Source organism: Abramis brama, assembly GCF_963993115.1.
Source record: "Abramis brama genome assembly, chromosome: 18".
Classification (NCBI taxonomy): Eukaryota; Metazoa; Chordata; class Actinopteri; order Cypriniformes; family Leuciscidae; genus Abramis; species Abramis brama.
Window position 1 is genome coordinate 29,664,332 of NC_139980.1, and position 26,424 is coordinate 29,690,755.

A 26,424-nucleotide genomic window follows, 5' to 3' on the forward strand; every position below is an offset into this window, starting at 1 on the left:
AGCAACAGTAACTAAGGAGGGCGGAGCTTAGCGAAGGGTTAATTGTAATCGCCATTACAAATTTGATTAATTGTGCAGCCCTATATATGGCTGAGATTGCGTGCGATCCTAAAGTGAAAATTCACAAAAGTTTTCTAGAGTTCTTTCAGCTTTCTCTCTCAGGACGGTGATGTATAAGAGGTGTTGTTATCAGCGGCTCACTGTTCTGTGAGCGTCCCGTCCACCGCAGGGGGTTAGCAGCATCTTCACCACGAGCTCACGGCCAGATCTGCCAGCTGCCAGCAGGGCAAACCATGAGGATGCTTAAATATGTTTCTATTCTGGGATGCAAGCAGGCTGTTTATAGCTGGACATGGTCTAATTCCATCAGAAATTTACAGTCCTCTCTGGACCGAGTGGATGGTCTCGTTTAGCTCAGCATTTTACTTTAAGATGCTTGGACGTATAAAGAATTGATGGAGCTTGTAAAGTGTGAGGTTTAAAAATCTCAAGAATGGTTGGTGCTTTTACTGCGTCTGTAATTGAAGGTCTAAACCATTGAACGCAGGGTGATTTTTAAACTAGCTACTTGGCTTTGGCATCATGGCTCATTTATACTGCATCTAACATTGCTTTATTGAATAATCTTGTCATTTTGTTGTGTATAGGGATATTAGTATGTGTTTATGTCTTAATGAATATTCATGAATGGCAAAAAAAGATCTTTATGGTCCTACAACTGCTGTGTCTGCAATAAAGCTTTGTTATCTCTGGCAGAGGCTGAATGGAGAAATGCTTACTAGGGATGCACCGATATTAAACTTTTTACCTATACCGATGTCTGATGATTAGGTTTATTAGGACTGATAACCAATATCATGGCCAATATTTTAAATATGTACACAGACTATTTATTTTTTTATAATTTATCTTGAATTTATGCTTTAATACATGAACACATTTTTAATCAGTTATAGAAAAGACCAAACCTATTTAATAGCTTTATAAATTGGAATTATAAACTGAATATTGTTCGAATTCTGTTGATTCAGACTGACCATAATGATGATGATAAAAAAGTAATAATATTTCCTGATGCCAGTATAGTCACCTATATATTACAAATTCCCATTACTAACTAGATTGCACCCAAAAGCCTCAAGCCTGAAGTACTTCGGCCCTCCACATTCCTCGCTCTGTCAGTGGGATGTTATTAGGGCTGCACAATATATCAAAATGATCGAAATACCGCAAATGTATATATCGCGATATGCATATCGCAACAGCTTGCAATAATATGGGTCATGAACAAAAGACAAAGACAAAATCACTCACTGCTCTTGGCTGAATAACTTTTGTAGCTTTAATAAGAGTCAGTATATATTTAATTCATGCTGTGAAAACTAAGCAGTGTTTTATTTTTACATTTGATTATTCAGTTTCTGTTGTTAAATAACCCTAATGTAGGATAACCTGAAACCCTAAACCCCGTGGTTTACACTGATGTTAAAATAACACTTCTTATGCTACAGTAAAACACTGCTGTTCACTTTCAGAAGTTTAGGGATGTTTTCTTGTTAAAAAAAGAATGTGAAACACATATGTAGGTTATATAATTTTAAATATATTTTAAAGATAATTTAAGTTTATTTTACACACTTTAAGCATTATCGTATCGCATATCGAATTTCGCATTATTTTGTTATCGTATATCGCATTTTTCTTCAATATCGTGCAGCCCTAGGTGTTATCTTCGTCATCAGGAGGGTCTGTGGACGCCTGGGCACACTGGCCACGTACAGCCTAATCTTTTGAGACAGAAGAGTCCACTACGTGCATTAGTAGAAGAGTGTGGCAAGAGCAATACAAAACAACACAATGTGCCAAGAACGGTAAACAAAGAAAGCATATAATTCTCCATTGTTTTTGGTCTGCGCTCATCACCGGTTGACTACACTTTAAAAGCTGTGCAGACACGACTGTGTGCGGGACACAGAAAATTACTTATTTCCTTTAGTTTTAAAGGTGAAGTCATCCGTAAAAAGATAATCCCCCTCCAAATGCACACCATTTTTTTTAACTAGTCGATCATTATCTTTTTGTCTTTAGAATATGGAAGTTTCTTTGAGTCTTAGAATGTGGTGTCTTAGTTAGAGCTGTGTGTAAAAAGGGAAGTTCACTCAGAGTTTAGTGTTAATCAGGACAGTCCCACAGGCTCGGGGCTTTGGAGAATGATAACACACAAGTAGTGTCGGTTGAAACATTACAGAAGTAACAGAAGTCCTCTCGCTCTCCATGACCCGACTTCACATACCAACTGTTCCAGCCTCTCTTCTCTACCCTCTGTTCCCATTCTTTGTCCATTTTTAATATATGGCTGCTCTCAAAGCAGCATCTTTCTGTTTTCTGCTCTCAGCTCTCCGTCACATTCGTTTAGGGCTCCTCAGAGAACTGAACAGTGCTGGTTTGATGTCAAATGGAACAGATGTGTCCACTTCGTCGTCCTCATTTTGTGTTGTTAGCCTTTGCATTTGCCTTTTGGTTAATGTTTATCATTATTAGTTCAGACATTTTGCTAAATGTCTATATGTATTAGAGATGCACCGATTGATCGGCTGGTGACCGGAATTGGCCGATTTTCACGTGATCGGCCATGATCGGCGACCGGCTGGTTAGTCTGACATATGCCGATTTTATGCCGGTCAAATGCACCCGGGCGCCGCATGATTAACATAGCGCAACATCAGCATCACACGTGCAAACGGAACGCAATAGGAAACCTCGCGAATTACGGCCGTTTCACACCGCAAGCGTGAGTGGCACATGAGCAGCGCGTATTTTTTTTCGGCGTGCATGTTAATCAATAATTCAACTAATTCAAATCAAGAATGTTAATCAAGAATTCAACTAATAATGAAGTTAATCAACTGCGAGCAGGAGCAGCGCGTGAGCAGCAGTGAAGCGCAGGTTTCGGCGCTGAGCCTATTTTTGCTGCTGCTCACACTCAATTAAAGTGAAAGCACACTTTTGATGGACAAAATAAGCATTATTTCACGCAAAAAGTGCCCAAAATGCACAGAATTTGCATGTCTAGTGTGTTTTAACAAGAAACTATGTCAGAAAATAATATTTATAGAACATTTACTTATTTAAACTTGTTTTTATTATTCAGTTTGGGTAAAAGTACTATATGGTGTTTTATAAAAAAAAAAAAAAAAAAAAATTATTATTATATATATATATATCAGAATATACAGTATAAGCTTTCTTTTAGTTTAATTTTAATTAACTTTTAATTTCCCACACCAGGAGTAATTTATATAGTTACATTTTATAGCAATTATCTGTTCAAAAAAATTAGTTCTGTGCAAAATGTTCTATTAAAGAAAAGATAGAAAATAAATATTTGTGTGTGCTGTAAAGTGGTTAGAAAAAATTAAATCGTAATCGGTTAAAATCGGTATCGGCAGGTCAAACTCAATGAAAAATCGGAAATCGGAATCGGCCAAGAAAATTGTAATTGGTGCATCTCTAATATATATGTGTGTATATATAATCTATTATTATTATTATTTGGGAAGTTGGAAGGAGCTAATATCAGGATTTTTTTCCCCCCAAATTAGTCTATATACATTTTCTATGCCAGAATACAGGCTTTTTTTGCTTTACATTCATTTCAATGACTAATTTTACAAAGTAAAATCTGTCTCTCTAAATCTATGCTTCCCTTATAGTTTGTAGGCTCGGGTGATGCTGGTTTCTTGTATATTAAGAAAAATAGTAGCTTTACTGGGTTATTTTTCTCTAGAAATGTCCATTTTGATTTAAAAAACTCTTTTTCGGTCCTCTTGTGCACAGCAGCTATGTTTTAAAAAGCACACACACTTACTTTTAAACCTGTGATTATAGATCTGTTGCTTCGGGCTGTGGTCCTGTGGCGTTAATCTTCCTATGATGTCACATGTTTTGCATTTCCACACGCTTACCTCATCCATGGCTCATTGTTTATCTGACAACTCTGTCACAGACTTGTGAATAAACCCTCACCCGGCCTCTGTGGAGTAAACCGGTTACTACATCCACCACGCTGAATGAAGCATTATGGGTGTGTGTGAATCACTATACCAGAAACGGTGTTGTAATAGTTTCATAGATAGAAATGACTAATCGGGAGATGACTGTGGGTGGAGATGTAACTGATAAACTAAGTTGAGGCTTCTTTGTCCAAATCACACATTCTGTCTTTGTTTGACTAGAATAAAAAGTAAGTCTTGCAGGGGCTATATGTAGAATTCAGAAACCATTGTTATTAGCAACACCAGTGGCTGTTAAGCGAACTGCAACCAGCAACTTATTGCTCATGCTCACACTCATGCACACATAACATACAAGAGACTGAACATGATTCAAGGCCCCGATACACTCACGGCAAGGTTCCTTTTCGTTCTTCTCTTAGAAGTAAAAACAAGTTGGAAATACCTTTGCAGCGATATTCTTTTTTAACAAACATCACAATGCCGTCCACGCGCTGAGAGCGATGTGTAAATATGTGCTGCGCGCTTTCCTCTCGATAACAAAATAAACACACAACAAAAATGACAAGAAAGCATCTGATCATAGCGATATGCACGTTTACATGAGCTCTGCAATTCACCGGGATCATGTTGACAGATGAGGTCATTAAAATGACACTGTTATGATCATTTGAGACTATAGACTATATAGATCTGGCTATGTAAGGTTATAGTTTTAATTAATTAATCCATAAGTCCTTTATGTAAAGATCCGTCTATAGTCTTTCATAGACAACATAGTCAGGGAAAGGCTTGTTTTTTATGTTTCGTCACAAACTGTTCACACATTGGCAATAAAAAAGCGTTAAATACATTAATATTCTTAAATATACCCCTTTAAACGACAGCCATTTTTGAATTGAGATTGTATATATTATTTTAATGTTAGCCAAACATTTTATTTTAGATAAAATGTATTTTATTTTGCTAAAATTATTTTATTTAATATTTCGCAATAAAAAAATCTATATTTATACACTGCTCTGTTGATTTATACAGAAGCATGTTCGTTGTCCATCCTTGCTCCGCCCTTCCTGTGACTTGTGTTGCATAGAACAATTGCCAAAGCTAAACATGAAACCGCCTTTGCCTGAAATGTCACCTCTCAGATTTTGAAATAAAATGGGGTGTGATATGACACTGGACAGCTCTCTTTCCCTCAGAGACAGAACTAAAGGAGTCAGAGAAGGAAGAGGACAAACCTGCTTTCTCTCTCTCTCTCGCTTTCTTTCTGCGGTCCCGTTTTTCCTCTTTCTGTTCACTCATATTGGGTTGACATACTTTAGCTTATCTCACTCTCAATCTCTCTCTGTCATTCCTCTCTCTCTCTCTCTCTCTCTGTACAGTATGTGTGTTTATAAGGCTTTAGAGTGTTGTTTACATAGTGTTTTGCTGCCTGTCTTCTGTAAACTCAGATGTAATTAGATGTTCAACTTCTGCTTTGGTCTTTCCTTATCTGATGTAGGACAGCTAAAGCAGCTGCTTCCTTTTAACTCTAATTTTCTTTTGTTAAGAGCAAAAGTTTGAATTTGGTGACCTTGGCACTCTGTTACTACATTATTTCAATAGTTTGTTCTGCAGGCCCAGACATTTTCTATGGGGGGTAAAATCAGCGAAACGCTCGTCTGGGTTAATGGTGTGGTCTGTCTCTGCGAGCGGGGTGTCCTGCTGACGTGGGGTTAACGCTGCCCCTCTGAACACACCACTGCATTAATCCAGGTCAGAGACCTGTTGAACACATTGATTTCCCCAGGGATCAGCCTCTGTCAGAGGTGAAAGGTGCGTACGCAGGAATGTGCTTTCTCTGCTTAACTGCATTTTTAAAACAACTTAATATGGCCCCACTGACCTCTCTAGTACTTTACTAGGTTTTAATTATCTGAACATTTAAAGGGGACATATTGTATCCGGTTGTAGCATTTTATATTTTTCTTTGAAGTCTACTTATAATGTTAATCAGCCTGTTTTTGCTACTGTACATTTAATACATGTATATGTAAGTGAGCTCTGTTGTGTTTGGCAGAAATGGATCACACTGTCGTTCGTCTGGGCAGGAAAAGTTACTAATAACGGGTGGCCATATGTTAATTTGTTAGTTGTTAAGACTTTTACTAAATTTTCTAGTTCTTTCTTAAATTTTTTACCAATCATATTTTTTTATTTTTCATTTATTTTCTAATTTTTAAATAAAATATGTTAAATAAATGTATATGTTAATTATGACGTGAAGTGACAATTTTAAATTTTAAATAAAAATTATATTTTTATTATGGCCAATATTAAAAGTCTATACTATTTTGTTCAAAATATCAACAAAAAAATGTCAAATCAATTTTGTGATGCTAAAGTCTGTTCAGCTATCACAGCATTATAATGTACTGTAAGAAATATGGATGTTGATATTATTTAATACTATGCCTTTAAGATGATGTAATGAGAAAGTTGAATAGTTGAGATGAAGTAGTTCCTATAATCAATGAGGGACTGCTTTTCCAGAAATGGAGCTCTTAAAGTGATAAAAGGGATAGTGCAAGATTATGGTATAGTTTTAAGTTAGTGCTACATGACGGCAAAAGTTGGAAAATAGGTTGCATTAAGAATCAACATTTAAATACTAACATTGAACAAACGGTCCTGATATATTGTGCATCCCTACTTTTGTTTCAAAAGAGCAAGAAAAATATTGTTTTCCATGATGGGAGTATTTTTAACTCAGTTCTGGCAGAGCAGAAGTTAGGGGGATAGTTCACCCGAAAATGAAAATTCTGTCATAATTTACTCACCCTCAAGTTGTTCTAAATCCTCTATGAATTTCTTTCTCCTGCTGAACACAAAACAAGATATTTTGAAGAATGTTGGTAACCAGACAGTTGACTTTGGCAATGGGGTCCCTTTTGGTTACCAACATTCTTCAAATCAAAATATCATCTTTTGTGTTCAGCAGAAGAAAGAAACTCAACATGAGGGTGAATAAATGATGACAGAATTTTCATTTTTGGGTGAAGGGTGAACTATCCCTTTAAACTGATCACTACAGCAGCCGACCGAGGCCTGCTGGTGTTGCAAGCGATTCGTTTTTGTTTCTCTTTATGGAGATTGATAGGCAGGAGACAAGAACAGAGCAGAGCTGGGCTATTAGTATGCTAATTGCGCTCGAGCAGAGATGAACACTGACCCTGTGGTCTTTAGGGCTATTCTTGTATGTAGACGTTGCAGAAGGATGCAGGCTGAAGTTGTTGACTCAGTCCTATCTCAATGGTCAGAACTGTCAGTTTGGTACATGGAAATGTTTAGTCATACACGGTGTGGTGAGCAGATTAGCCTGTTTGCATTCTCCACTGTTTCATACTGATGACAACCTTTTTTTTGTAGCCTACTGAAGGCAAGCATCACTATTATTTTTGCTTATACAGGCTGATTTGAACAAGGTATTTTAGTGCAGATAAGCAGTGTAGAATTAAACTAACAATGCCAAAAATCATGTTTTTGATTCCTAGGGAATTCATAAACTGATAAACGATACCTTGAATGAAGTAGGCCTATCTTTGAATTATAGCATCTGCCACATGTAAATATAACAAGTTAGAAACCACTCAGAACATCATAGAAACCGCATTTTAATGCATATCACACATATTTTGTAATCTGAAAATACTAAATCTTGTGTCGTTGTCACTAAACGCCACTTTCAGGGAAGATAAATGCTTTTAAAATGCTCTCTGGTGTGTGAATTGGGAGGTGGCTGCAGTCCCCATGTGTTTTGAGTTATCCTGGGAGTGATCGTCAGGTCGGGTCGCCACAAGCTTGACCGAAATTCTCCACTGACATGTTTTATTATGCTTTTTCTCCACTTCGAGATAGACCTATGAGCTCATAAGCTTGTTGTTGTTAAACTGCCTGATGATTTGCATGAAGGCTGTAATAACCTGTCGTCGCCCCCTGCTGGTATAATTTCACCATTTCTTATGTCAGCCACTTCCCTGCAAATGTATTTTTTTTTTTTTTTGACTGTGCCTGAAAGGATCTTTCAATGCATAGAGCATTTTTTTAATTTTTTTTTAAATCAAATGTGCAGTTTCCACCTCTGGAAAAAAGTAATGTGTGAAAAACTGGAGTTTAACCACCACTGAGGGACCCAGCTTCCCTGAATGGATCAGGTATCGTCAAGGTTTTTGGAATTTTTCAAATTCCACCTCTGATATTTTTCCAGTTGCTCCACACGTGTTTTTCCATATGCTGAAAGCGGTGACTGTTGACATATTTACGGTCCTCAGCAGACAAGCCTGATGATAGCCGCCTGGATGGAAGCTTTGACTCGACTTCAGAATTCCTTAAATTCAAATGGATAAGAGATGAAAGGTTGCTACTCGCCCCATAACTGATTTATGAGCTCCACGGCACAGTGCAGGGCTTCAGACTGTGCGTCCCTCTGTACGCATGATGATAAAGCTGGGATGAGTTTTCTCCAGCAGGGTTTAGAGTTCCAAGGTCGAAGGTGGGACGGCGGGGGGCAAACAGTCAGCCGCAGCTCTCATGTGTCTCCTTTTCATCAGCAAACCCTCTTACCATGCTTCAAAGACATTCTTGTGTGAAGCCAAAGAGTGTGTTCTGCTGTCTTCCTCTGTCTGTGTGTGCTAGATAATTGAACTCTATGAAGTCTAGTACAATCCAGCATGATTAACTGAACCGTTCTGGTTCTAAATCTGATCGATGTATAAAAAAAATTGTGATTAACAAATGAAGTGATGTATAATTTTATTTCATTGTTATTTTATTTAAATTTTTTCATTTTATTTTATTATTAATTTTTATATATATTTATTTTTTTATCGTGATTGTGTCTAGCAATGGCCCATAGCTGGTAAATTCACTGTAATGCTAGTTTATTGCTAGATTATTTCTTTATTAGGCCTTTTGTTACAGATGTAATCAAACGGCTGAAGTTGGTGTACACACTAGACCTGACAGGAAATAACCCTTTGTGTTTTGAGGAAACACATGGTGACTCTCCTGACATTCATTGTTCTGGTTGCCATGGTGTTTGTTCTCTTGATGTTTGAAGACACACCTCTCGCACACACATTCACGTTTCAGGAATTAGAATCCCAAAATGTTTTCCCTTATCTGTGTATTTATGAGCCTTTGTTTCCTTTGTTTCCCTCCACTGCATAGGAGTCATTTTTCCTTCTTGCTTATTGGGGCTTTGAGACATCAAGGCACCTTTTTTCTAAAGCAGCTATTGAAGAATATATAAAAATAAAATAAAATAAAAATATATATATGATATGTTTAATTAATTTAGATATATTATATATATTCAAATCTTTATCTGTATAAACTATCGGAAAGATCTTGGAAAAGTCAGGGAAATTCACTGGTCAAAAGGTGCAGCAACCTCAAATCCTTATGAATACTATGAAGTTCCTGCTGTTTTAACTAAGAAGTGTGTCATATTATAGGATTTCAATGCATTGCAACGGCTATTTCATGCCATTTTTATTTACTTTTCCTTTATGTTATAGAATAGATGCATTTGATTGTATGGCATCATTATAGTTAAAATTTGACTGGGGCGTGTCTGTTCACACAAATGTAATAGCAGTCATTTCTGTGCTGGACAATTTGAATACATAGTTTTTTTTGTTGCTTTTGTTGCTAAATATAACTTCATGACCATGACCCTGAGGGTCCAGAAATCTCATCTGTAAGACACTGTGGCACACAAGCAGGCGTGTGTTCGGGTGTGTCCAGAAACGACAGCGTACAATGTGATTGAGTTGTGTATCCGTGGTGTGGTGTCGCAGCTCATCGAGATGAGTGTAAAACACTCTTGATGCTCATATTGCTGTGGTATAATCAGACAATATTAGTGTAAGCTGATAGCCTGCTCCTCTATTATACAGACACAAAGGCTTCTTCAAGTACGTCTTCAGTGTTGTCCTAAGGCTGCTGTCCTCTTGTCCCAGATACATCCTGCTCGGCCAGCTCAAATATCAGCCTCCGCTGCAGGTTACGAGTTTAATGTTGCCACACAGAGCTGGTCGTTTTTTCACACAACAGAGATGGTACAGATGTAGCCTACTGCTAGATTTAACCGCAGATGGGCAAGAGATGATCTTTTGCGGCAGGCTGAATGTGAATCTGAATGTTGAAGATGCTCTTTGAATGAGGGTTGAAACCGCATGAACTGATTGTTGTATTATTTTTTTCTTCTTTCAGGACTTGGAGTTCCATGGTGTGATGCGCTTTTACTTCCAGGACCGCGTGGCGGGGAACTTCGCCACAAAGTGTATCCGAGTGTCCAGCACGGCCACCACGCAGGATGTGATCGAGACGCTGGCAGAGAAGTTCAGACCCGACATGAGGATGCTGTCTTCTCCTAAATACTCCCTCTATGAGGTCCATGTCAGTGGCGGTGAGTCATGGGAACACCAAAAAAAAAAACACCCCTTGAAAATGCCATTTTGTGACTTTTTACAATTAATACTTTCAGAAGCAACAAGTTATAATTAATTTTTCATGAAACATACATTACCATTTAAAGGGATACTCCACCGTTTTTTCATATTAAACTATGTTATTCCCTTAACTAAGACAAATTGATACATACCTCTCTCGTCTCAGTGCGTGCACTTAATCGCTTTGGCGCGCGGTGACACTCTGATGGCACTTAGCTTAGCCCAGTATATTCAGTGGTATCTAACAGCAATGAATTTAGAAGTGACCAAACACATCAACGTTTTCCCTATTTAAAAACAGTTACACGAGTAGTTATACGACCAAGTAAAAGGATACGACCGGGTTAAAAAGGATAACTATAATGTATGGCGGAATAGCACTTTTGGGAGTACTTCGACTCGGCGCAGTAAAAAGTCACGCCTGATCCTCTTCCTGTCACTTCTGTCAATAGTGGGAAGAGGATCAGGCGTGACTTTTTACTGCGCCGAGTCGAAGTACTCCCAAAAGTGCTATTCCGCCATACATTATAGTTATCCTTTTTAACCCGCTTAGAAAAGCGCCACGTTTTATTTTGTGTCACCATACTTGGTCGTATAACTACTCGTGTAACTGTTTTTAAATAGGGAAAACGTTGATGTGTTGAGAGGTATGTATCAACTCGTCTTAGTTAAGGGAATAACATAGTTTAATATGAAAAAAAGGTGGAGTATCCCTTTAAAGGTTTGGGATTTTTTTAAATGTTTTTGAAAGAACATTTAGCAATACAATCTTGATTTCATGTTGTTGTCACAATGTAGTTCATAAAATATTGCATGTAGTTGCATACTTTAAATTTTAGTTTATCTGGTTGCATTTGATGGCACATTTCATATTTGCTCTTCCTTTTATTTTTAGAAAACACTATAATATTGATTTTGCGTATACAATATGGTTGGAAGACCTTTTTTTTTTTGCAATGTTACTCTTAGTGACTAAAAAGTATTGCTCTGTATAGCACTTTGGTCAGCCTTGGTTGTTTTTAAATGTGTTTTATATATAAATATTGTATTGAATCCGATGTACTAGGTTGAGTTCTAGTCCATTCAATACATGTAACTATATTCAAGTTTGCAGCGGATAAAATTGTCTGTAATTCACAAAATATCCGTAAATAACACAGCTTTGGGTTATTCACAAAACATGAGCAGAGCAAATTTCTGTAAACACTTTTAATCTTTTTTCTTTTTTTTTGTAATATCACTTTCAATTAAATGCAATAATTAAGAAAAGAATGAGACCCATTTGGACTAGCCTCATTTTCGTTTCAGTCTATTCTGATTAAAGTCTATAGAGAGGTGAATTTCTGACGGGCATAATCTGTCTCTGTGACAGAAGAGAGGAAACTGGACTTGGACGAGAAACCACTGGTCGTGCAGCTGAACTGGAACAAAGACGACAGAGAGGGCCGCTTCGTTCTCAAGAACGAGAACGACATCATGCCCAAGGTGAGGAAACGTGGATGAGAGAGAGACCAGGCCGACTCCCTTTCACAGAGCTTGTTTCTTTGGTTTGTTCTGCTTGAACGCAGGAGCTGCAGATTTGCAATGATTCACTAAGGGTGTCTGTGTTTGTTCCTGTTGAGTTTTCTGCTCTTGGTTATGTTGGAACAGCTTTTTTAGTCCCCTGCTGTTCAGACGGCCCCTAAAACCATCTTCTCCACAAGCCGGCCCATTGCACGTCAGTTAAAAACCCTCTCAGGACATACAAACGCACAGGCATCAGCAGACACTTCATTTCCTCGCTTAACTGGAGCAGATCAATTCTTTTTTTTCCGTTTTTTTCGTTTTACTCCGTCTGTCTCTCTCTCTCTCTCTCTCTCTCTCTCTTCACTTCAGTGGCTCTTAGTGTTGTGTGCAGCAATACTCCCCAAAGAGACATAAACTCAGAGCTAGGACTGTCTGAGTCTGCAAGAATGTGTGTGTTTAGGTGTGTGGGCGGTAGATCCCAACAATTTTCTGCGTTTTAGGCTGTTTTCACACTTGGTTTGATTGCTCAGTCCGAACTAAAGTTGGATTCCACCCTCCAAAACGTGGTACTGTATGTTTGAGTCATCAACATAAGTGCTTGTGTTAACTGCACTAAAACTTGGTAACATCTCAGGATGAGAAGATGCCAGTGTCATGGTTTTATTATGCAGTTTGCTATCTGCCTTATTTTTAACATAAGAGTAGATATGGTTAATTTTAACTTGAATGTACGCGGCTTCCGGTGTCATTTGCTCATAGTTATTTTAGCTGTACAAAAACAGCCTGTTAGGCTGCTTAATAATGCAGACTGGTACTTGTTATATTATTTTAATTTATTATCTTAATCATAAACACACTGGTTTGTAACTCAAATAGCTTTACTGTTTACGGCACTTGGTTATTCTTGTAGTTAATCTATAACAGCTAATGGCTGTCCTCACACATTCACAGAAAATAACTAACTTGCACGTTGCAAAACAAGACGAGTAAGTGTAACCAGGAGCGTGCAAATAGTGGTTCATGTCAGTAATTTATGACGGATTGCTTTTATATCAACTGTGAACTCAATTCGTTCATAAAATGAGCTATTCAGTTGCTCTCAGCTCAACCATTTGATGATGTAGAGCTGAAGTGGTTTTGTGACATCTGTCTGGCCGCTCTCTTGTAGAGTAACTTGTTCAGGATGCTTGAATATGAACTCTGCAATCCTTGCTTTGGCCTTTTATTATTCATTTATAATGCAATATTTTGAAATCCCTCTGTAACAAATTCTGGAGTGTTTAGAACTGAAATCAATAGAAACGCATTGTTCCACATAATTCAGCATTAGTCTTTCACCACCTTTTAACTATAATAAATAATTTAATAATGCAAAAGATTATTTAAAAATAATTTAAATATTAAATAAATTTTTTTAAATTAATAATATTTTTAAGTGTTAACCGCTAGTACTATAATAAAAGTTAATATATAAATATTTTAAAGGTACTTCTCTAATTGGAAACTGAAAGCAATATAAAAAATCGAAAGTTAATATTCAAATTTTACAGTTTAATTTGAAATGTTTATTCAGAATATAGTTCCAATAAGGGAGGAACAAATAAACATGAAAGAGGATGCAAAGTATTTTCTGGATTAATTCTCCTATTCCTAATAGAATCCATGTGGGTCTAGCCATAACCTACTCTACTAAATATCTCACTGCAGTTTTTCTCAACAACTCTCTTTCTCTTTATTTTTCCTCTCGATCTCTCCACCAGAGAGCACTGACAAATGGCCCTGAGAAGGAGAAGGAGGGGGTGATCCAGAACTTCAAAAGAACACTGTCCAAGAAGGAGAAGAAGAAAGAGAAGAAGAGGGAGAAGGAGGCCTTTTCTAGAATTCCAGATGGAGACGATCACACGCTGAACCGTGAGGATGGGTGAGGACTATGATTTGCCTTGTATGATAGACGGGCACATAAAGTCATTTTAAAGGAATTTTAGTAAGACTCAGTTTGTGGGTAAATCGTATAAGAGCATCTTAAAAAACAAATCCACTCAGCTTCTTTTGTTTCACTTTTCAGTACATTTTAGGTTTCTCTTTCTGTGGTGTTGTGCTGGATAGCTAATTTCTGTGACTATCTTTAACTTTCTTCCTGATAGAGACTCCAGGTTGGCTGCTGAGGTATATAAAGACATGCCAGAGACCAGTTTTACACGGACTATTTCTAACCCCGAGGTGGTGATGAAGAGGAGACGACAGCAGAAGCTAGAGAAGAGGATGCAGGAATTCCGCAGCGGAGATGGTCGACCGGACTCAGGTTTGTACGGCACTACTGCGTAAACATTTTCTACAGTGACATATCACCACCTGTATTTACATTGCAGATTATTCAGTAGAATCCATTGTTATCATTTTGCGTGCGAAGAGGCTAGCCAGTCATGATAGAGCTTATTTACATATGGAAGTCTTATGACCAGTTATTGAAACTACAAGCTACAAAAGCTGTTTTTTCAGAACTTGTTTTTCTGGCAACACATACAACACTCCTACTAGCCATTTTTGCGGGTTGAATTTTATAATATATACATTTTTCAATTGTAGTCTTTTAAAAAGGCTTCTGAAATAATAAACTAAGTGCAATGTAGTGTTGTAAAAATATAGATTTTTTTTATGCATATTGATATTGAAATATCGCTAATTTTCAGCAGAATAGATACATAATACCAGCTGCGCTTTCTTGCTCTCTCATGACCTCTCCGACAGCGACACACAGTTTAATTTGCGCATAATTTTACTCCCACCCAATGTGCCCGCACATAAAGCCACCTCTCAGTACTAAATTGAGTTTGTTTTCACTGCTTTATGAACGAACCGCTCGTTTTAAAATCTTCCCGGTCAACTGACATTTGTTATTACATCCGCTTCAAACATTACAATGCTCATGATAACTTTTGTTAACTCTGCAATAAGTAAATCCTCTTCATCAGCTAATTAGTTTACGACCGCAAAAACAGAAGTTTTAAGACAAATTTCTAATGATGGCTGCACGCTCGTTTCTCTTGCGTATACGGTCTATATGTGGATCTAGAAATCATTCATGCAAAATGGGCTATGATGTCAGCAGTATGTCTCCATGGGATACCGTAAACTGTAATTTTATAATGAGAGCACCAAACCAGAACCCTGGCAGGTCCATTACACTTGTTGGGACCTTTTGCCAAAGAACCACCTACTTTCAATTTGGAAACCGTTTCAGGCCTCAACATAAAACTTAATATTCTAGCTCTGTTTACACCGACACCAAAAATAGCCTTTCTGTTCTGGGCAGACATGAATATTTAGATTTTCCGAGCTTATGTAATCAGGATAATAACGTATGTCTGCTACCGAGGGTTTAGACCAGAGGCAAATCCTCAATGTGACACACATAAAAAGTCTCCCAGTTAGTCATCACATTCACCCCGTCCGGCAAGAGTTAAGCAGTGTGTGAAATGGTTAGAGGCACGTGGTGGGATTTAGATCCCAGTGTTGGGGATGTTTGAGTTCTCACACTGTGTCTGCTGCGAAACTAATAAAATCCTACAACCCACATTGGGCACAACCAAAATGATTATTCAGAATATAGGAGGGTGTTTTATGAGCAAAATTTCAGCTAATTCTGTTAGTGTAAATCGGCATTAAATCGTACATTGACTATGCTGTCAGCAGGTTTTTAAACTGATGCAAATGCCGAGTATTGGCCAAGTAATTGGCCATGCCAATATATCGGTCTGCCTTTGGAGCTGACTCAAGGTAGATGCAAGTTAATATGCATGATTATCAGCCAATTCTGATAATCTGGAAAAGCCAAGTATCATCTGATTAATTGGCCTCGCCAATGTATCAGTCTACTGCTAATCTACGCACTATTAGCTCTTAATTCTCTTTGACACTATCGCTCTCATTTAGGAGGGACTCTGAGGATCTACGCCGATAGTCTGAAGCCCAACATTCCCTACAAGACCATTCTGCTCTCAACTACTGATATGGCTGACTTTGCTGTGGCCGAGGCTCTGGAGAAATATGGTCTGGAGAAGGAAAACCCTAGAGATTACTGCATCGCCCAGGTGAGGTTTAACACAGTGTTCGCTTTCCCCCTTTTCCAAGGGGATGCTTTCAGAGAGTTGTACTTCCCTATGATAAATTTGATGGTGCAGCATCGTCTGCCAGTGTTTTAAAAATCTGCAGGATAGATTTAAATATGGTAGAATGGAGGAATGCACAATATGTTGGAATTTTATTGTTATCCTGCCGATATTATAAATTTAACGATTTAATCAGTATCAATCAGAGTCTGTGTTGGATATTAAATTATGTGTGCTCATTTCTCATTTAGATTACTTTTGCTGTCATCTAGTGCTCACTTAATTAATCTTTAAAAACACTAATAATAACTAACACACTTTGTATTGTATATTATGAAACAATATTGTTAAATGTTTTGTTCTTTTATAAATCACTTGGGATAAAAACATCTGCTAAATGTATGAATGTAAATAACACTGTTAAATGTAATCTTTAACAAATCTCAAAATGTATATCCATTTTTCATATTATACTGTTATAATGTTGTGATGCCTAAATTCACTTGTATTTATGCGTTTATTTATTTACATGGTCCCTGCAGGTCCTTTAAAAGTCTATTTCAGTTGTATCAAATTTAAGGTCAAGTCTTAAATATCTTAAATGGTGCAACAAAAGTCTTAATTATAGTTATTAGAGGGCTTAAATCCGAGGATGGGATTATTAAACTTGAAAAGGCTATGATTCACTTAAATAAATGTGAGCGCTGAATGTTTCAAAGTAAAAATATTTAGAATTAATAATAAAATAATAGAAAATCCCTATTTTAATAAATTAATGAACATGTAAGGCATATGTAGAATTGTATTAATGATGGACCTTTTGTTGAAATCTTTGGAACTTTCTTCATAATTCTGTGGTTGCACACACCATGTGAGTCTGAGTTATTAATCAGATTCAACGTCCCTTCCGTGTCCGTCTCTCTCGGTGGATCCCCTCCTCTTCCAGTGATCAAATCCAGCATATTTCATCAGGCCACCGCATGATTTATCTTCCAGATTAAAGCCATGAGCTGGCATCTGCTTCACCTCTTCAGCTGAGAGTAATTGAATTGTGCAGTTCTAAAGTGCCCCGCCTGCGCATGTTTAGCGCTGTACGCTGAGAGAGATGTATACGTGGGGATGAAGAGGAAGTGTAGAGGAGGAGAGCAGGAAGAGCTTGAAGTGGCCGGTCTAATCTCTGCTGTCAACACATGACAAACATCGCTGATACAAAAGTGTCAACCTTGGGCTGTCTGCGCCCTTGGTCACAGCTCTTTTCAGCCGCCATCTCAGCCAATCACATTGAGAGTTTCTGAGAGAAGTGTGCCATCGTGACATCTTATCCCATCACTCTGGCCAATTTTAATTACATACACGACTTGTCCACAAAGCTGCTGTTAAATCGTGGCAGGGAGTGTGTATCTGTCACTAAAACAGGTATTTACTGCCTGCCTGGAGTGCAAACTGAAATATTACTGTGCTTTGCCAAATAAGTCAAACTTTATTAGTTCTCTAGGCAACAAAATTGTATTTTTAAACTCTTAGGGCCAGATTGCACAGCATGCACCGGTGCAAACCCCCTTTTGGTATTAAAAAACTACAGTCAGGATTTAAGGAAAAATTAGCGCTTAAAAGGCGTGGACAGGGTTATTTTTGTGGCTGACCTTATTGCATATGCATTTGTAAGAGTTTCAGATGCAAAATTTATGGGAGGAGAGTATTAAAATGAATCATGCAAGGTGATTTACTAAGGTTTGCGCTAGTCGTTTTACCGGTATTTGCACCATTTTTTACCACCCTAAAAAAGCATGTCTTAAACCAGATGCTAATTTGCGCTGCTCTTGGTAGATTACGTTGGTCATTATGGAAATTATCCGGATGCGTCTGTGTTCTTTAATTTGTGTGTCGTCAGTAGATCACACGGAGAACTTTCCACTCCCATCTGTGCTTTTATGGGATTGCGCTCTCATGCTAATTTGCCCCGTTTAGTAAATTTGGCCCTTAAAGTGTGTGCATGTTCACTTTGTGCAGGTGATTCATGTAAATGATAAACAAGTGAAGGAGACCATCCTAGATGACACCGATTGCCCTCTGCAGATCCTCAGAGACTGGACCAGTGATAAAGGTCAGCAAAACATACCATTTCTTATTCTGACACATTTTGAAATGTAGATACACTTTATGCCAGTTATGCATTGCATGCTTAAATTGCTAAAATTGCATTTAAAGGAGTTAGATTATAAAAAGGCTCTCATTTACACCAGCGTATATACCACCCCCTGTTGACTTTAATGTGCTATTACATAAAAAATTTCCATTTTACAGAGGCCTTAGTGTTCCAGCTGAAAAAGCGTCCTCCAGACTATGTTCCAAGGAAAGGACGTAAGCCTGACACCAGGATGGGGCAGCAGGGATCCATTCCTCCTGAGAAACTGCCCTACCTGGTTGAACTGAGCCCAGGTGACATACACACAAACATACACAATGATATCACATCCACTTACAAGGAAAATTAGAGCAGAAACAGAGGCTTTTATATCATAGAATGGTAGCAGAGCTGTTCGTAGATCAGTCATGTTGATTTAAGCCTGCGCTAGAGTTTCAGTTGCACTGATGTGACAGATATGAAGAGTGGCCCACCAATTGCCCACTGACATTCACGCATGAGTAGAGCTGTGGCCAACAATTGAGTTCAGTCTCTGGACCGCTGTATTGTCAGCTAGTGAGAACCCTTAAATACACCTTAGTTTCAGTTGAGTTGATGGTTTTTTAGAGATGGAAATTCGCATCATCTAGACCTAAACCTCACTAACGCTGTCTCTCAGTCTAACTGCTGCTTGCATACTGTTCCCCGCTGCTATGGCCCACAACTAACCCTCTCACTGAGTTTATAACCAATGCTTTTTAACTGCAAAGAGTTGAGCAGAAACTCTCCTGATGTGTAATGACACCGTCTCTACACTGGAAGCGACTGATTGATCGGAAATTGGGAATTGATTGACATATTTACTCATCTCTTGAGTTTGTGTCAGCAGACAGACTGACCACTTGCTTATGGCGCTTTTTCTCTTTCTTGCTGCGTTTGGTACTCCTTGGCTTTTCCTCTCTCTGTCTCTCTCTTTGGCGCGTTGTTGGCGTGCGTCCCGCCGTTCTGTCTGCTCCTGGCTCCTGTGCATGTGTCCCATCCTAGGGCGAGGGAGTCACTATGCCTACTACTACCGCCATCATGAAGGTAACACAAACCTGCCTGCACCTCCACCCCTCCCCTAGCTCTACCTCTCTCTCTCACACACTGTGAAAGAGAAATGTGTGCAGTTATGTGGTCAGATTGTTGGCACTAGAGAAGATGGATGTGGTATTTTCTGGTAAAGCATTTAGTTTTACAAGCACAATGTTCCTTGTATTGGTAGAAAGTTCCCAGCTTTGCTCTTACATAATTGCTAAAGCTATGTCAATATTAATCTGGATACCATTGAAAACGGCATTTTCGTTTCAAAACTCTCTCCGTCCACACTAGCATTTTCAAGCGTTTTCCAAAAGTGTCTCAGCCACACCTAGTGCGCATGCGTAAAACCTCATAAAAGCTCACTGAGTTGATACAGACGGAGCAGACATGATAAAGTTCTCATGCTGTTCTTCTGGCAGGATCATTTTATTTAGCTAAATATCTCACCATTCACTGATGAATCCAGTTCGCACTCAGTCGCCATTATATGTTTTGTCTAAAACGCAACTGCTCTCATGTTTTGCCGCAGGACAGCAATTGTGAGTAAAATTTCTGGCATCTTTGCTGTACTGTGATTATGAAGAGTTTACAAAGTAACATTTTTAGCAACAGTGTGAAAGTGAATGGCACATAACAGGCACAATAGCAGTATAAACATACATACTTATCGTTCAATGTACATCACATGACTAAAAATGCATCATCGTTTTCAAATACCTCTGTTTTCACAGTCGCGAAAACACCATTTTCAAATTTATTCACTTGCATAAGCATTTTCAAAAAGCTCAGTTTTCGCAGGACAGAAATGCTGTATCAGTGTGGATGGAAGGCCAAAACAGAGAGAAAAAAATGCGTTTTCAAATGAAAAAGTATTAGTGTGGACAAGGCCTAAATATCTATTTTTACCATGTATTCGTGGTTAGAGATCCTTACCTAAAAGCCAACATGACCCGGTTACATTTCTTTAATGCAAGTTCCTGGTTTTACTGTGCACGATTCATCAGTGCATGTTATAAAGAAAAAAACCTTTCTTTTTACAAAAATGTGTCTCTAAAATTACTCTAAAGACTTTTCACCTTACGTCACCTACATTATTATACACTGTGTCGGGCTATTAAAAAACCCACAAAACACATGATGTTTTTAAATCTTATTTCCTTCTTTTACTGTTTGTGCTTTGCATTTTGCTTATAACTCCTAATTGCCAATCATCTCACTAATCTATGATTTAAAATATAACCATAACCATCCCATCATCATTTATAACACTGGATTTCCTGTAAAAGTACTTTGTTTCTTAGCAAAAATCAAAAAATCGTGATCAAGTTCCAATTTCAGGTAAATAAAAAAGTACTTGTTTTTGCATAGTATTCATAAAATGTACTTGACAATTATTAGTAAGGATGTGTCATGAGGGTGGACTAGTCAATCAAGAAACAACTAGTTGATGAGAGAGGTCAGCATTTACAGTATATACAGTACCATTCAAAAGTTTGGTGTCTAAGTTTTTAGAAGTCTCTTCTGCTCACCAAGGCTACATTTATTTGATCAAAAATACAGTAAAAACAATAGTATTGTGAAATATTTTTTACATTAACTGGTTTCTATTTTAATATACTTTAAAATGTAATTTATTCCTGTAATGCAAAGCTGAATTTTCAGCATTACTCCAGTCTTCATGTCACATGATCCTTCAGAAATCATTCTAATGTGCTGATTTGTTGCTCAAACATTTCTTACTACTATTAATGTTGAAAACAGTTGTTCGGCTTAATATTTTTGTGGAAACTGACAATTTTTTTTCAGGATTCTTTGATGAATAGACAGAATAGACAAAGTTTTTATAATTTACAGTCACTTTTTATCCATTTAATGTGTTCTTGCTGAATAAAAGTATTAATTTGTTTTAAAAAAATCTTCGTGTCCTCAAACTTTTGTACAGGAGTGTATTTTTAGAGGCAGTGCTTTAATTAGCATACTGTACAACCCCGGAACACCCTCTCGGGGGAGTTGCGTCTTTACATTCAGGGGTGAAAACAGCCTAATTATACAGTAGACGAATTTGGAAACATGTAGTTTTGCATATCTTTTACATGGCCTTAAGCACAGAAGTGACTAATGGGTTGTGCCAACGTGCACATGCTTGTGTTTTCAATTGAGTAAAATGCAAAAAACACAAATGTGTGTGTCTCACTGCTCTGTGGCTGCTCTTTAGATGGGTCAGACTCCAGGGATAAACCCAAACTCTACCGACTACAGCACAGCGTCACTGAAGTCGGATCTGATCGGAGTGAAGAGGGAAACATCCAGGTAAGGAAAATGCTTGGCAACTTTGAAGCTGCAGCGTTTTACAATGAAACAGGGAGAAACGTTTAAAGACCTAAAACTTCCCTGATTTTCCCACACTGCAGCTGGCTGGGCCTGGGATTCTGCCTCATCACTGCGACCTGATGCATGCAGACGGCTTGGTGACCGTGACCCCTGTCAGTTTGGACGCTGAGACGTTTGTAGATGGACAGCGGATCTCGGACACTACGGTTCTGCGGAGCGGTGACACTGTCCAGTTCGGGGCCACTCACGTTTTCAAATTCGTAGACCCCAGCTACGACCACAGCATGTCCAAGAGAGACCCAGGGCTCATGATGAAGGGAAGACACAAATCAGGGTGAGCCATTTTCATTTTAAGAGCATAGAGCTTATTTATTACATATTTATTTATGCAGTGCTTTTCAGAATACACATCATTTCAAAGCAGCTTTACAAAAAACAACAACATGATGATATCTTCATGACTTAATTACATAAAGCAGATTAGAGCTGAGTGATAATATAGTTCAGATTTTGTCTTTAAGATAAATATAGATATATATATATAAAATACATACACGTGTGTGTGTGTGTGTGAGAGAGAGTGAGAGTATACTGTATGCATGCAGTATGTATGTACTATATATCCAACTTTTAATATATTACTTTGTGTTAAAATAGTTTACATGTTTTGACGATAGACGACGGATCTTTTCTTGACCAGCTGTGGCTGTATTGCACAATGAACCATCTGTTGTTCTGTGTAACATTAGACACAGAGCTGGGGAAGCTTCTTTTGTTGCTTGCCTAGCTACTTATTTAAAGTAGTTAAACTTACAGACAAGCTACTCGTTAAAAAATAAAAGAGCCACAAAATAGAGTTAGGAAAAACAGGGAATGTTTTTCTTTATATAATGATAGCACCTATATATTATGACTGTTTTTGTTAAAGTTGACTTCAAAATGCTACGGACGTGCACTAGTATGTCACTGTTCTTCATGAGATGGTTTGCACTTGTGGAGCCATTAGATGGCAGTATTTAGATGGTTAAGTGTCTTACTTGCACTTTCTCGTTTGTTTGTTCTCGGTTTGTGACGTTTATATCTGTGTCTGCCGTCACTCTGAATGACCAGTGCGTGTTGTGTTATGGGATGCTCTGCTGCCATGGCAACAGGAGTTTCATGGGTTCTTCTGCAGTGACTGTCCTCTCAGATTTCTAGTCTTAAATGCAGCCTTTACTGTGAGAAATGTTGGAAAAGAGGCTGGAGTGACAGGGAGAGGGTGAGCAGAAGGTTATGTCGGCCACAGGCGGAGAGAGACTCTATAATCTGATCAGCGTGGGTTGGAGAGGGGTGTGTCCCAGTGTCATTTCTGAGAGAAACGCTGGCGAAGTGTGTTTGAGACAGGGCGGAGAGTAGTGACGCTCACACACATACACACACACACACTTCACTGTAAAACATATCAGACAGGGAAGAGAGTCGTCGAGAGCTGTCCTGGTGAGTACATCCATGCTTTACACGAGTTGTACACTTGAGTGATCAGGTGACCATGAAGATTTGTTGTATTGTTTATTACTCTCAAACTTTGATTTAATTATAAGCAGCCTTTATTTTGATTATTATTATTTATTTATTTTTTTACAGTTTTGGTATTATCTAATGACAAATGCTAATTAAAATATTAGCGTTCTTTTAACTCTTAAACTCAAAAGTTTCTTTTGAAACTAACTTTAGTGGTTAGTTGACGTATATTAGTTAAATAAAACCTACTCTATCAAAAGTGATGTCCCGAGGGGATATTTGTTTTTAATTATCCTACAAGTTAAACCATCAAAATATGAGGAACATATTTTATTATTATTATTTTTAAATATTTGAAATATGAGGAAAGAACAAAACATTTTTATGTGACAAAATGATTTGGCAAAAAAGGCAAACTACAGCTACAGGTTTTATTTTACTATGCAAAAAATGCATAGAAAAACAAAAATCTCACAAGACAAAAGCAGACATCGACTACAACATATTTAGTTATATTCAAAAGTTATACCATTCAAAAGTTTGGGGATTTTTTTGTAATTTGTAAAATTACTTCAAGGCTTTTTATACCTGTATATAATTATTAGTCCTGTCAAATCGATTAATCACATCTAACATGAGTTTTTGTTTACATAATATATATGCATGTATATACATATTATTATATAAATGTCTGTGTATATACGGTTTAAACACACAAACACACACATATTTATACTGTACAGATACCTATAAATGTGTATACGTATATATACAGACACGCGCACACACACACACACATATGGAATATATTTAAATTAAAATGTATATACACACACACATATATTATATATATAACTCATGTTAGATGTTATTAACCGCGATTAATCGATTTGACAGCACTAATAATTATATATATGAATTCTTGTGTATTCAAATGTAGCCTCAAGAAATGGGAAAAAACATTATACATTTAATTGCATAACATACCAATTTTCCCAGCCCACCTCAATAGTTTTATTATTAGATTATGACTGTCTGTTAGAACATGTGAGCTATGCCCCGTGTTGTAATTCCTGTTTCTTATGTTGACTTTGCAGAGTTGCGGGGAAAAAACTCAGTTGACTCTGCAAAGTAATTTAGTGTTTTGAGCTGTTTGTGTGAGCATGTAGATTCCATGCAAGTATGTGAATGCGCTGTAATTAAATCTGTGGTTATTTCAGGTCATTCATTCATTATGTCTAGGTTCAATTAGGTTCATTTCCTGCATTGATTTGATGTGAAAACATGTCATCTCTTAGCAAACGTGTTTGTGGCAGTAAGCAGAAATCTCTAATCTGATGTCCTGATGTTCCGCTGGATTACAGCGGTGCTCATTCCAGGACAGGGAAGCTTGCTGATGGGAAGGATCAAACATGGGCTCAGTCCTTGTAGTATCTGATTTTTCTGATTATGTGCTGTACACATATGTACAAAATTGTACTCGTACTGCAGGTTAATGCAAAGAAATTTTGGGGGATGGTAAGATTTTTTCAAATGTTTTTGATGGAAATCTCCTATGCTCACCAGTTCTCTATTTAATTGACCAAAAATACAGTAAAAACAGTAGTTTAAAATAAACATTTAAATAACAATTTAAGATATTTGTAAACATTTTAAAATGTAATTTATTCCTGTGATGCAAAGCTGAATTTTCAACATCATTCCTCCAGTCTTCAGTGTCACATGATCCTTCAGAAATCATTCTAATGTGCTTATCAATGTTGAAAACAGTTGTGGAAAATGTAGCATTTTTCAAAAGAAGAGCATTTATTTGAAAAATAAATCTTTTGTGACATTATACATTTCTTTACTGTCACTTTTGATCAATTTTATGCATCCTTGCTGATTAAAAGTATTAATTTCTTTAAAAAAAAATCTCTTTTTGTAAATCTTGATCTTCATGTTGTGTATTGTAAACAGCATTGCACATTGCAACTTTAGGTTGTCTTTGAACATTTTTGCTTTACTATTATTACAGCAGTAGATCAATTTCTGATCAAAATCAGTTCTGCTCTCAACTATCAGAGATTTGAATGAGAACTATCCATTTTTTAAATATTACTTGTACTGTTTGGAGTTACATAATGTGGAGCTGTTTTCGCACTGATGCCAGGCTTAATATATTATCAGAATAATCGTATCTTTTGGTTTGCATCCATCAAGTTCCAAAAAAAGTACTGTACCTTTAATTTGTAAAATATTTAATTCTCTGGATTAACCACATGGTTGTTTAATATATAAAGCAGCTTTTTGAAGTGCCCACACCCAAGCTGCAGTATAGATGATACCTGGATATACTATGTCTATCTGAAAGCTGAGAGCTGGATACAGCTGTTTGACAGCTGTTGAACACGGTAGCAGTTTGCTGCCTTGTAATCTTGTTTTTAACGGTACTTTTCGTTTGTATAATTTTCGTTCAAACACTGTGTGGGTGTATCGTTAGTCTGTAGGATTCCTGCTCATTCATTTAGCCTGGTAAGAATGTTGGCATGTTATTGATTGCCTTCAGAGCTCACACACACACATACGCACACACTCTCATGTATCCGGGTGTTCGTGAGGCTGTGTGCCGCTGCTGTTGTTTGACTTTCCATTCAGCTCAGGTTTAATGTAATTGTGTGTTTTAGAGCGTGTGCAGGTCTGTTTGTTTGGCCACGGGCAGTGTTTACTTTCATGACATCTGCTGAAATTATTGCTTTTTCCTTTTAACCCCCCCCTTCTTTTTGTGTCTGTCTTTCTCTATCCCAGAAGTGTCGCAGAGACGACCTTTGACCTTCACGGGGACATTCATAGTGGCTCTGCTCTCCCTACAAGCAAGGTGTCACATCTGCCTGCTTCATTTTGATCTCTGCATGTATATGTGTGTGGTGTGATGCATCTCTTATGGGATGTTTGGTTGTTTCAGAGTTCAGGGAAGCTGGAGATGGAACGTCCAGGAAACAACAGTGAAAGAGGCCTGGTGAAGCCCATGATCAGAGGAGAACAGCAGGACTTTAACAAACTTGACGGAAGGTAAGGACTTGGCCGCAAAATAATCTGAAAAATTAAAAGGTCTCACAAAAAATAAATTCTTATCATCTAATTGAACTATCCCTAATTTAAATTTAAGTTGCAATGCATTATTTTCGCGATGATACAGATGCCGCGCACGTTATGTCAGTGAGTGGTCTGTGTGAAACAAAGTGAAAGCGAACATTTCCCACCTGTTGTCTCGCATAAGTTCA

At 37.6% G+C, this 26,424-nt stretch overlaps 1 protein-coding gene across 21 annotated transcripts in view; it reads left to right on the forward strand.

Annotated features, from left to right (window-relative positions):
- Window positions 1–26,424, forward strand: part of afdna (afadin, adherens junction formation factor a) — a 112,280-nt gene that overhangs the window by 41,671 nt on the left and 44,185 nt on the right. For 12 of the 21 annotated variants that reach the window (XM_084091535.1, XM_084091554.1, XM_084091539.1 and 9 more), the window contains exons 2-13: window positions 10,272–10,467; window positions 11,883–11,995; window positions 13,777–13,937; window positions 14,161–14,318; window positions 15,950–16,107; window positions 18,136–18,229; window positions 18,430–18,564; window positions 19,295–19,336; window positions 21,546–21,640; window positions 21,742–21,995; window positions 25,949–26,018; window positions 26,106–26,212. In XM_084091535.1, the coding sequence (XP_083947661.1) occupies window positions 10,272–10,467; window positions 11,883–11,995; window positions 13,777–13,937; window positions 14,161–14,318; window positions 15,950–16,107; window positions 18,136–18,229; window positions 18,430–18,564; window positions 19,295–19,336; window positions 21,546–21,640; window positions 21,742–21,995; window positions 25,949–26,018; window positions 26,106–26,212 (1,583 nt within the window). The remainder of the gene's footprint in view (window positions 1–10,271; window positions 10,468–11,882; window positions 11,996–13,776; window positions 13,938–14,160; window positions 14,319–15,949; window positions 16,108–18,135; window positions 18,230–18,429; window positions 18,565–19,294; window positions 19,337–21,545; window positions 21,641–21,741; window positions 21,996–25,948; window positions 26,019–26,105; window positions 26,213–26,424) is intronic. The other 9 variants (XM_084091542.1, XM_084091551.1, XM_084091553.1 and 6 more) reach the window with 2 other exon arrangements.